A 13,609-nucleotide genomic window follows, 5' to 3' on the forward strand; every position below is an offset into this window, starting at 1 on the left:
AGATTTTTTTTTTAAGTGCCTGGGCCATTATGAGGTATGTTGGGAGATTGAAACTGAACTCTTAGCATATGAAAGGCTCGTTGAATAGTTTGATAATAGAGAGAAGCTGCTCCTGAGTCTGGTGATACGTGCTTTCAAGCTTTTATATCTTCTGCCTGATGGAAGAGAGGATGACGGGTGTAAGTGATCCTTGATTATGTAGATTGTGCTGCAAATTGCTGATGATTTGTCAATAAATCTAATAATTTTAACTTGGATTAAGTGCTGGTTTAATGTTTGCCCATGTGTGTGATAAGCAATGGTGTGTGGACTCCATAGGCTGAAGGGTCCGTTTCCATGCTGTATTTGTCAATAATTCATTGTTTCCATTAATATCCCACTTGATAAACTTTTCTGTACCATTCTAAACCATCTTGCCATCCTCCCTTTTCCAGATTTGAGGCAATCATCTTGTAGAATCGGCAACTACAATAGACAATAGATGCAGGAGGAGGCCATTCGGCCCTTCGAGCCAGCACCGCCATTCAATGTGATCATTCTCAATCAGTACCCCGTTCCTGCCTTCTCCCCATACCCCCTGACTCCGCTATCCTTAAGAGCTCTATCTAGCTCTCTCTTGAATGCATTCAGAGAATTGGCCTCCACTGCCTTCTGAGGCAGAGAATTCTACAGATTCACAACTCTCTGACTAAAAAAGGTTTTCCTCATCTCAGTTCTAAATGGCCTACCCCTTATTATTAAACTATGGCCCCTTGTTCTGGACTCCCCCAACATTGGGAACATGTTTCCTGCCTCTAACGTGTCCAACCCCTTAATAATCTTATACGTTTCGATAAGATCTCCTCTCATCCTTCTAAATTCCAGTGTAAACAAGCCTAGTCGCTCCAGTCTTTCAACATATGATAGTCCCGCCATTCCGGGAATTAACCTAGTAAACCTACGCTGCACGCCCTCAATAGCAAGAATGTTCTGCCCACAGCATTCCAAACACTTTGTGCGGCACGGTGGCGCAGCGGTAGAGTTCCTGCCTTACAGCGCCAGAGACCCGGGTTTGATCCCGACTACGGGTGCTGTCTGTATGGAGTTTGTACGTTCTCCCCATGACCCCGTGGGTTATCTCCGAGATCTTCGGTTTCCTTCCAAAGACGTACAGGTTTGTAGGTTAATTGGCTTGGTATAAAATGTAAATTGACCCTAGTGTGTGTAGGACAGTGTTAATGTGTGGGGATTGCTGGTCGATGCTGACGGTGGGCCGATGGCCCTGTTACTGCACTGTATCTCTAAACTAAACTGAACTAAACTTCAAAAGTCATTACCATTCTGAAAATGGTATTTCCCGCTTCTGCAGACTCTTCTTCATGGTTCAGATGCCTAAACTCACCACGGTTTATTCTCATTGTAGCGTATCAGTGATTTATTGCCTTGCTTGATGCAGGTGGAGACGACTGAATGAAGCAATAACTGATCTTTCATAAAACTCCCTTCCTCCAAACATTATTCCAGAGGGTCATAGAATGCATTTATTAAAGCCATCAGCCTTTTCCTTGATCTGTGTAATTAGTTTTGAGATACAACAGGGAAACAGAGCCCACACCATCCACTGATCATTTTCACACTAGTATGTTAACCCACTTACTCATCGCCTATCTACACACTGGGGATATTAATTTACAGACCAATGAACCTACAAACCCACACACCTTTGGGATGTGGGAGGAAACACCAGTGCCCAAAGGGAATCCACGCGGTCACTGGGAGAACAGGCCACGTCCACACAGACGTTGTATGTCAGGATCGAACTAAGGTCCCCGTCACTGTGAGGCAGCAACTCTCCCAACTGTACCACTGAGAAGCCCTCAAAAGAATAAAAACATCTATTAGATGACCTTCAATGGATGGCAGTAAAAGAATTCAATTGAAGGGTCACATCATGTTTGAATGCATCTATTGTCTTTCAGTTGTTGACCGATCCATAGAGTATTTCAAACGTAAAAGTACAAGAGCAGAAGATTCTGGTGGCTGCAATAATGAGCAATTATAGTCACAAGGAATTGTAGATGTTGGTTTATATATGAACAAATGCTGGAGTAATGAGCAAATTCTTGATTTTTTTATATGATAAAATCTTCTAACCTTTACATTAAAGAGCTGCTGATTCACTTTAAAAATGATAACATAAAAAGCATTTGCTAAATAATTCCCCAGGGCAGAAGGACTGATATGGGTTTGGCTGGCACAAGGTGAAAGTCTTAACGTGCTGTGCAGTAGTAGTCTGGTTATGTTTTGGCAGCAGTGACAAAGGTGGAGCAGGAAGTTGAACAAGATGACGCAGTACGTTCAGAGAAGTCAGTGGCAGCACCACCCAACAGGAGATGATTACTCTCTCTATTCCAAGGCCGTCATAGCAAATGAAAGGAAGTATTCACACATCAGCTTGCAGTGGAAAATGCAGAAAAATCACCAACAAAAACCATGACAAGTTAGATTTTTGATGACAATGCAAAATGATCCTTGTGATTTGTTCATGTTATTGTACGAAATTCGAACACAAGCATTGGAGGTGTAATTACATGCTGTGGTGTCAGAGAAACAATACAATTTATAAAACTTTAGACTGGAGTTATTCTTGAAAAAAAAATGCTTGGTTTAATACTATAGCCATTTATTTCACATGCATGCTATTTATTAAAAGAAGGGCAATAGTGGAGAATTTAGTTAATTATTTAAAGATCTCACCGATTTATTAATAGGGCCTGAATCTAGGACTCTAACACTGGGTAATTTCATTCCCAGAGCAATAATAACCCGTGATTGCTATTAACCTGCAGTGCAGTGGCCTGGAAGAAACACTTAGGTATTTATTTTGGAATGAGCGTGGAAACGATAGAAGTTTAGTACTGTTAAAATTTAAAATGGTACCTTAACTGGTAGGAGAAAATTCTGCTTTCAGGTTAAACTGATCAAAATAAATTTTCATTTGAAGGAGCAGGCCAGGAAAAAAGAAATTATATTTTGTACAATAATAATTTTAATTATCAATGGGGAAGATAAAAATTGTATCTGCTGGATAGTTGAAGTATTAAATAGGGTTGAGGGGGATCTGAAGTGGGGAGATTTATTCCTCTGGTCCAGGTAACCATGATCAAGGGACAGTGACAAAATGCGGTATAAAAAAACAGGTCTTGTTATTGGGCATGTTAAATTAGCGCATCAGAATATTAGCTAAACAGTGAAACTCTCCAACCACGGGCATTTGCTTTCCATAGTAAAACTCTGATAATCGACACAGTTGTGACTTTGATGGTGCCAGACTTTCAGATTTTCAGGATATTACATTTAATATTCCAACACTTCTAATTCACTATTTCAAATGTTATGCAATAAAATAATACATTTCCAATGAACACAGTTATTCAAAAGGGAGGGCAGGAATTGGGGTCCCACCTAATTGAAAGGGAGCATTAAGAAGATGACTTGATGAGGCAGACGCCAAAGCATTGAGATTGCCACATGGTTTGATAGCAGATCATTAGAGTAAATAGGTACGAGGGTTCATGCAGTGTTTCTATTATAATGTTAACATAAGAGGCATTGCCCAAAATTGTAACATCAGAACTAGAGTTTCTAGGAAGGAAAATGTAGCTTAGAAGCTGGTCCAAAATTGGATATAAAATGACCTTCTGATGCCATGCAGGTTTATTATGCCAGAAGTCTCTGGAGTCTCAGAAAATGTCATAAATGACTGAAGGCTGAGTAAACCATGAGCATTTCCATGTTAAGATTATTTCTTTCTCTTCTGTGGTTTTTTTCTGATTATTGGAGCTTTCCTTGACCGAGGGGCTTGCATTGCAAAAATCCCCAAAGATATGAAGCAAGTTCACAGAAACAAGGTTGAGTTGCAATTTAATAATATTTACTAGAATACTGCCTGGATTAGAGAATATTAGCTTTAAGGAGAGATTGGACAGACTTGGATTGTTTTCTCTGAAGCGCCAGAGATTGCTGTGAGACCTGATAGAAATATATTAAATTATGAGGGGCATAGATTGGGTAGATAATCAGAACCTTCCCCCCCCCCCCCCCCCCCCCCCCCCAGAGTGAAAATGTGAAAGACTAGAATGAATAGCTTTAAGGTGAGAGGGGCAAAGTTGTACATAGCAAGTTTTTTTTTTTATATAGAGTGGTGGGTTCGTGGAACATGCTGCCAGGGGTAGTGATGGAGGCAGATACGATAGTGATGCTTCAGGGACTTTTAGATAGGCACACGGATTTGCAGGGAATGGGGGAAATATGGATCATGTGCCAGCAAAGGAAATTAGTTTATCTTGCTATCATGTTCAGGCACAAACATTGTGGGTCAAAAGGCCTGTTCATGCGCTGTAGTTTTCTACATTCTATGATCCAATTAAATGCTGCAGAGTCCCGTGTCTATCTTACTTATCCCTGGTCCTGATTGTCCCAAGCTTCAACCAATGTAGATCTCAAATATACAACCCAGAGGTTGCAAAGTTGGACTTGCATTTTTGTTCTACAGTCAACATTTTGCTGTATTTTATTTTCAACTATATTAGATTAATTTAACTTTATTATGTGTAGGGAGTAGATTCCAAAGTGGGATAACATAGAAGTAGTGTGAACAGGTAATCGATGGTCGGCGAGGTGTGCCGAAGAACTTGTTTCCATGCTGTATCTTTCAATCGATTCAATAAATTCCATTCTTGGAGGGGAATTGCAAACCCATATTTAAAGATACCATGCTGGTATATTCTTCATTTTCAAAAATCACTTTCCACTTGAGGCAATCTAAGTGATGAATCCAGTGAGAAGCAAAAATGATATTGTTGTATCAATGTACCCATCCAAATGTCTTTCGCTGATGTTCCAAGCACATAGAACAAATGTTATTTTAGTGAAAACAAAAATTGAAAAATATGCAGTGAATGTTTAACTGAATTGATGCAAGCAGACTTGTACAAGAATTTTAAAAAAAACACTTGTTCATAGAAACTAGAACTGATTAACTCACAGAAACCCCTTTCTTCAATGACTGTGGAAAATATGAAAATGGGCAAAATTTCTGTTTTCTTTTTAAGCAGTATGGAAAATTTGGAAATTAGGAAAGAGATGAGCCAAGACCATGCTAACCCAATGTACAAGGTTACTCTTGTGATTTTCATCTGCTCACCAATAAACCAAAAGCAATTACCAGGAAAGGAAGCTGTGTTTATTCTGTAATCATGGTGCGTGTGGTCATTTAAAGACCTAAAGCTTTTATCTTCAAAGACATAAACCGTAGCAAATAAAAGTCAATGAGCAGATTGAAATAAATAAGTTATTAGACCACCATCCTCACTTAAGCAAGTGAATCTTCAGGAAGATTCATTGCATAACTCATTGCATCAAACAGCACTTGGCTTGTTATAAACAAAATGTATTAAGTTATAGAACATGGAACAATACAGCACAGGAACAGCCCTTCAGCCAACATAGTCTGTGCCAAACATGATGCCAGGTTAGACTAATGTCATCTGCCTGCACGCGATCCATATCCATCCATTATCTACATATCCATGTGCCTATCTAAAATCATCTTAAACACATAATCATATCTACCTCCATCACTACCTCTGGCAGCACATTGCAAGCACCTACCCCACTCTGTGCTAAAAACTTGCTCTGCACATTACCTTAAACTTTGCCCCTCTCACCTTAAAGCCATGCCCTCTAGTCTTTGACCTTTCAAGCCTGAGGAAAAGGTTCTGACTGACTACACCATTCATGCCTCTCATAACTTTACATATTTCTATCCTTAGATATTAACTTCCTTCTTCCATTACAAAAATAATGCAACCTTCAGTGATTTTATCAACATAGATTTTTAAACTTGATTACAGCAGGGCAGTTTAATTTTTTTTGTTCCATCCTGCTCTACCACCTCAAAAAAAGATTGTTATCGTATTTTCCTCTGCTCCAATCCTTTCTCCCACTCTCGCAGCATAGACGGCACAATCTGCCCAGTCTGCCACTACATGAACATTAGTCGAGAGTGCCCAAGAAAATAGTGCACAACGCCACAGAATATGTTGAGTGCCCTCCTGGCAAATTTTCATCCGACCATTTGGAGCTCTAAATGAGGGAAATTAGCTGTGTGTGGATATATGCAAGGAGAGAGGGACTTCTCAAAAATCTACAACAAGAGAAAACAAGAGTTTAGTTTAGAAGTACAGCATGGAAATAGGCTCTTTGGTCCACTGAATGCTTGCCAAGCCATCAATCAACTGCTTACACTGGTTCTGTGTTAACCAACTTTCATATCCACTCCATGCACACTAAGGACAATTTAAAGAGGCCAACTAACCTACAAACCTGCACATTTTTGGAATGTGGGACGAGAATGTAGCAACCGGAGGAAAACCACGCGGTCACAGAGACATCGTGCAAACGACATACAAACACTACCCGATGTCAGGATCGAACCCGGGTCTCTGGTGCTGTGAAGCAGCAGCTCTACCAGCTGCACCACTGTGATGGTGAAAGATACAATTCACTCTGCTGACACAAATCATAAGCGACAATGGCATTTGGCTTCCAGTTCCTAAATTTTTTACTTGTTCAATTAAATTATTTTTTTTAACGCAATCTTAAGTTTTCTCACCTTTTTCTTACTGCAGTATATCTGCCATTTCTTTTCTGCAGGAAGTGCAAACATGGCTTCTCTATGTTTATCAATGAGGTCCAGTTCATCCTACGAAGAGAAAGTACAAAGTTATGAGCTTGGAACATGTACCATGTACTAATATTACCATTCATTACCATTCCCAATAAATTGGTGAAGTTTGGAGGGGTCTTAATTGGTCAAAGTGGTTGGTTTCCTCCATTCTATAAATACTCATTCTCTGTATGCATTACAGATATTCAATTGATCAAATTCAAACACTGTGCACACACTAGGGAAGTGTGGTGGGGGGGGGGGGGGATAAGGGAAGGACCAATCCATGCAACCAAGCCAAAAGGAATAAAGGAAAAATCATTGATCAGGATACAGATCAGATAATAATGTTTCAGTCTACTTGCAGCAGAAAAATGTTCACTCTCAAATTTGTGGATATCAGTGAAGATTCAGGAAATAAATTGAGTTTAAAAATATTGTTAAAATAACCTACCTCAATTCACAAACTACTTTATTCATTTTGGATCACTTCACAAAAAGAATCGTCAATTTGACTTAGATTTTTTTGTTACCCATTCTTACCCAGACTAATGACGTAAGCAGGTCAGATGAACACTGACTTGGTTTCTCTCTCCAGACACTGTTCAACCTGCCAAGTGTTTGTAGCAGTTTATTTTCTTATCCAGCCAACTCGTGGCAAAGATTTAATAATAGTCTAAGCAAATGATAATCCTCAAAATTCAAGAATAGGGTCATATAATCTAATTTTTCCTTGAAGGTTATGCTGCCATAACCAAAATATTGAAGCAACTATGGAGCCAATGCACCAAACTCATTGAAACATCTCATAGTCTGGAAAATTGAATGCGCATTATTTATTTCCAAGGCTACCAGCCACATCAACCACTGCACGTTAATTTGGTCCTTCGCAGATAGCAATGTTTTTCCTATCTAGCTATCACTCTTTAAATACTAACGGACTGTGCAATATTTGCCAGTCTTTTTTTAATGATAGCATTTTGCTTAGATACATAGAACATAGAAGGATACAGTCCACAATGTCTGTGCTGAACATGATACCAAGATAAACTAATCTTCTGTCTGCACGCGATTCATATCCCTCCAAATGTCTATCCATGTGCCTATCTAAAACCCTCTTAAGTGCCACTATCGTAACTGCCTCCAGCCCAGGCACCCACCACCATCTGTATTAAAACACACAAAAATCGGTTTTATTTTGATCCAGAACCAGAGGATCCCAGAAATGGTTCAAAATTATGGAGCACAGTAATTAATAGCACTGTACACATCATCAGTCATTACAGCAAGAAGGCGGCTACTAGCATCTGCTAAATGTAACTGGGAACAGATAATAAATATTTATTAATTATGCTACATCGTACAAATTAAATAATAGCATCTATTGGTCTTCAAACCTCCCCCGGTGACAGCAATTAACCTAATGTTAACAATCTAACATAGTCAAGTTAGAGGGAAAAGGTTTATTAATATTCCACATGATGTGGAGTGTATAATGTCAACAAAGGATTCTATTGTTCCTAACCTGGTACAAACCTGCGTTTTAAAATAAGAAATACATACATATTAAATTAGATGCAATGACCTTAAACCTATCACCTATAATTGAACCTCAGTATTATGAAGGGGCACAGTAATTCTTAGGCTAATGAGAGTGAAAGATATCTATCCTGGAAATGGAGTACCTCTGCACAAAAACAAGCCCCATGGCCCACTGAGTTCTCACATCATCAAGCATCCACTTATCCTAATTTACTCTCCCCACATTCCTATTAACTCACCCAGATTTTTAGGGGCATCTTCGAGTAGGCAATTAACCCATCAATCATATGTCTTTAGGATATGAGATGGCTCAAGAGTGTTTCATTGTCATATGTACTGGCAACGGAACAATGACAGTCTTACTTGCTGCAGCTTTGCAGGGCCATTAATGCAGCAACACACAAATAAATATACAATAATCAATAATACAATAAATGAATAACCTGTAATACTTGGTAACCAGACAATAACAGTGCACAATCATAGTATATCCAAAACAAAATCCTTAGTACATCATATCTGCTGAGGTAGGGTCATGGTCTGTGTTGTGCAATATTCAAGAGGCAATTGTAATGTTCAAATGCCTGATGTTTGCTGGGAAGAAGCTGTTCTTGAACCTGGTCGTCATAGTTTACAATCTCCTACACCATCTTCTCGATGGTAGTAGTGAGATGAGAGTGTGGCCAGTGTGGTGTGGGTCTTAGATGATATAAGATGCATTAGAGCAGATTGAGGGCCTTGAGGGCAGGATTGAATCGAGGTAATTGGCGATGTGAAGCAACAGTTCTATTGGCTGGACCACTGTGTTACATTGACATAAAGGCTCCCATCTATCAGTCTTGAAGTCTCCTGAGTTTTTATGAACTGTTGCACTTTTCAGAAGTCGGGAGTTGTTCCCACACCAAAACCTGACTGAAGGCCAATGTACCAAAAGCCTTCTTCACCACCCTATCTACCTGCAACGGGTGCACCAGTTTCCTCTCAAATCCCAAAGGCGTGCAAGTTTGTAGGTTAATTGGCCTCTGTAATTTCCCCCAAGGTGTAGCTGGTGGTTGTGAAAGTGCAATAACAGAACTAATGCTAACAGGTGATTGATGGTCAGCGTGGATAGACAATAGACAACAGACAATTGGTGCAGGATAGGCCATTCGGCCCTTCGAGCCAGCACCGCCATTCAATGTGATCATGGCTGATCATTCTCAATCAGTACCCCGTTCCAGCCTTCTCCCCATACCCCCTGACTCCGCTATCCTTAAGAGCTCTATCTAGCTCTCTCTTGAATGCATTCAGAGAATTGGCCTCCACTGCCTTCCAAGGCAGAGAATTCTACAGATTCACAACTCTCTGATTGAATTTTTTTTTCTCATCTCCGTTCTAAATGGCCTACCCCTTATTCTTAAACTGTGGCCCCTTGTTCTGGACTCCCCCAACATTGGGAACATGTTTCCTGCCTCTAACGTGTCCAACCCCTTAATAATCTTATACGTTTCGATAAGATCCCCTCTCATCCTTCTAAATTCCAGTGTATACAAGCCTAGTCGCTCCAGTCTTTCAACATATGACAGTCCAGCCATACCGGGAATTAACCTAGTAAACCTACGCTACACGCCCTCAATAGCAAGAATATCCTTCCTCAAATTTGGATAGTGGGCTGAAGGACCCGTTTCCATGTTGTATCTCTAAATAATGCAAGGAATTTGTCAGGATCTATCTGAGAGGCTCTGAAAATCAACCACATTGGTGTGGGAATGGAGTCACAAACAGGTATGTTCTTTTTACTACCAATCTAGCCAATCATAATCCGAGAAGTGAATATTAAACAGAAGAATAAGATTCCTTTACTTTTTTAACATCAAGACATACTCCACCTATGCATTAGTGGGGCAGCAAGTGGCAGTACAGAAAACAATGAAAACCAAACTCAATGCAGGAAATCCAAAACAAAAATTGACAAAACTTGAAACGCTCAACAGATGAGGGTCCTGTAGGGGTGCCAACTATCTCACTCCCAAATAAGGGACAAGGTGACGTCACTGCCCCACGCCCCATGTGACCTCACCCAGCCAGCGGCCACGTGCTCCCGCTCCACCAATGGCTGCCGCCTGGGCCGGTAGGCGGATTGTTACGCAACCACTGTTAGGTGGCGCCCGGGCCCCCCGGGCCTACACTGTCCGGACCTACAGAGTCCCCCCGGGCCTAATACGGGACTAGGGCTAGTTGCTGCCTGACCAGATGAATATTTCCAGCATTGCATAAACAACTTCAAGTTCATAAGTTGTTGGAAAAACTCCAGCCATGTTATTTCATGAAGCCTAGGATCACCTGGGTTATCCACCTCCATTCCCACTCCCATGTTTTCCACAATCTCAGTCTGACTAAACCCTTTAAGAGACTCAGGAGGCTGCAGATGTTGCACAACACTACATGCACTAGTGCAGAAAAGTAGAGCTCAGTGTAACCTTCCATTGAATTAGAAACATAGAAAATAGGTGCAACAGTAGACCATTCGGCCGTTCGATCCAGCACCACCATTCAATCTGATCATGGCTGATCATCTTCTGGGCCATTGTTAATATAATTTAGAGATTTTGATCAGTGAGCAAAACAAGCTGCTGGACGAACTCAGCGGGTCATGCAGCATCTGTGGAGGGAATGGAAAGGCGATGTTTTGGGTTGGGACAAGTCTTCAGTCAATAGAAGACTCCCGAACCAGAGCATTGTCTGTCCATTCCCTCTACAGATGTTGTCTGATGTACTGAGTTCTTCCAGCAGTTTTTAAAAAAAACTAAATCCTTTCATCTGTGCTTTACTTCCTAGTTTTGAATAGCTACTTGTTCCTCCAACATCTACAAATTTAAACCAATTTTTTTCTGACAAGATAGCTGAAGATGAGGAAAGCAATCAACATAATTAAATGTACTCATCCAGCTCATTATGTTTGAATGTTTTTGCCTAATTTCATTATTCTGTCTGGCAGTCTGTTCTGTTTTGACCATAATGCGCAAAGAATAACTTGCTGACACTGGTTTCCATTTACACGATGACTGATTTCAAGCAATTAAATGGATTTTATTTTCCAAAAACTGATTACTATTTTATACTCTTCTTAAGCAATCACTCGACAGCAAGGATGACTTTCATTCCAATTCTGTGGCTGGAAAAGGCTGTTGTAGCTAATATACGATCCGTAGACTTTGACACCCTTTAAAGCTCTGCCCTCTAGTCTTTGTCATTTCCTCCCCAGAAATAAAGTTCTGAAATACAACAGCACAACTGAGCTGACCTTGAGCGGAGTTTGAACACTTTTTCATTAATGTAGATTAGCACCAGGAAATTAGTAGGAGACACAGTGCAGCAGTGTGGTGAGAAAGATGATACATTCTGGCTTAACTTCCATTTGCATGGAGATAGGGTCTATTGCTTGTTGGTTGTAATCATGGCATGGTTCAGTAACTCAAATACCCAGAAACGAAGGAGGCTGCAGAAGGTGATAGACACTGCCTGGTCCAACACAGTGACTGTCCTCCCCACCGTCAAAGTGATCTGCAGGAGGTGCTGCTTCAAAAAGGCAGCCAAAATCATCAGACTCACGGCATGTTCTTATTTCGCTACTACTAATGCAGGAGAGGTTTGGGCCCAACAGGTCCACTTGGTCTAGTATATCCCTCTAAACCTTTCCTTTCCATGCACTTGTTCAAGTGTCTTTTAAATGTTGTCATTGCACCTGCCCCAAATACTTCCTCTGGCAGCTTGACCCATGTACCCAACACCTGTGTGGAAAAGGTTGTCCCTCAGGTTCTGATTGCTTCCCCAAAATTGAAACTGGAGAGGTAGATCTGTTTCTCTGGGCTAACAGGCTGATTCCTGCTCTTAATTTACCTTCTATACCCCATTTAGAGGCATTTGCCCAAGTTCTGCAAGTTTCCCCATTGGAAACAATCACAATCAGAACACTTTTTAATTCTAGATGCAGATGGATAATTTAATAACCATGATCCAAATAAATGTTACCATAGCAGTAAGGCAGAAAGAAAGAAAAAAAAAAAGAAACTGCAAACTTTATATTACAACAGAATTTCCATGGTATTGACACACCTACCTACTTTGTTGTCTCACTGCCAACAGTGAAACCTACACAAATAGGTGTTCAAAGAACAAAACCTTGCTTGGGAGTACCAACGGAAGCATTGCCTAATACAAGTACATACAATTATGAGGCATAGATATGGTAGACGGACAGAGACATTTTCTTTGGGAGGAATAACTTTACAGTGAGGGGGGATGGGAGTTTAAAGATGTGCAGGGCAAGTAATGCAAATCAGAGGGTAGTGTGTGCCTGGAACATATTGCAAAGGGTGGTGAAGGCAGACACGATGGAGGTGTTTAGAAACATAGAAAATAGGTGCAGGAGTAAGCCATTCGGCCCTTCAGACATATGATCATGGCTGATCATCCAGAATTAGTAGCCTGTTCCTGCTTTCTCCCCATATCTCTTGATTCCGTTAGCCCCAAGAGCTATATCCAACTCTTTCCTGAATACATCCAGTGAATTGTCCTCGACTGTTTAAGAGACTTTTAGATAGGCACATGATACGCAAGGAATGGAGGGATATGGATCATGTGCTTTTATTATGCAAAACTGGTGATTATTTTGTTATCGTTACTGTTAAAGTTTCCAAGCACTAGTCGACAGCTACAATAAAACTCGAGTCTGTGCCTGAATGCGAGACATTGTATCAACACCATCTAAAATGGCTAAGTAGTAAAGTGGAAACATTAAGTTGCAAATATTGTTGCAATTCCCACATGCCTTTTGCTTTACAAAGAGTGCAAGACAAATTTAGAGATTTGGGAGGTTTTCTAGTGATTGGAAATCCGGTAGTCTGTATCAGAGGAAGCAATAGAAGAGGATACAATTATGACATTAAAAGACAGCCTGAAGAAGGGTCCCAACCGAAAACGTCACCAATCCATGTTTTCTAGATGCTGCCTGACCCGCTGTGTTACTGAAGCACTTTATGTTTTTTGTTCAAGATTTCAGCACCTACAGTTCCTTGTTTCTAGTCGTATATCATTACAAGAATGAGTAGATATCCATATAATTTCAGTCACATCTCTACAATTTGTGCTTAATATCCACATCATGCTATGCAGATATTTAAAAGATCTTTCTGCTACTCAAAATCAGTAAATAAACATTATGTAAAGTGTAGAATTAAAGATAACAAATAAAATCTCTGGGAACACCCGCACAACATGGGACAACGGTCCGATGAGTGAAATTCATCCCACGCAGACAATATGAATGTTGAATTTGACCCTTCCTTTTTTTTTTAAATAGCCTCTGGTGATTGTGTG

At 40.4% G+C, this 13,609-nt stretch overlaps 1 protein-coding gene across 5 annotated transcripts in view; it reads right to left on the reverse strand.

Annotated features, from left to right (window-relative positions):
- The window catches only part of daam1a (dishevelled associated activator of morphogenesis 1a), a 170,411-nt gene that overhangs the window by 64,341 nt on the left and 92,461 nt on the right, over positions 1 to 13,609 (reverse strand). For all 5 annotated transcript variants that reach the window (XM_078406608.1, XM_078406607.1, XM_078406610.1 and 2 more), the window contains one exon: positions 6,656 to 6,745. In XM_078406608.1, the coding sequence (XP_078262734.1) occupies positions 6,656 to 6,745 (90 nt within the window). The remainder of the gene's footprint in view (positions 1 to 6,655; positions 6,746 to 13,609) is intronic.

Source organism: Rhinoraja longicauda, chromosome 10 (genome assembly GCF_053455715.1).
Source record: "Rhinoraja longicauda isolate Sanriku21f chromosome 10, sRhiLon1.1, whole genome shotgun sequence".
In the NCBI taxonomy this organism is placed as follows: domain Eukaryota; kingdom Metazoa; phylum Chordata; class Chondrichthyes; order Rajiformes; family Arhynchobatidae; genus Rhinoraja; species Rhinoraja longicauda.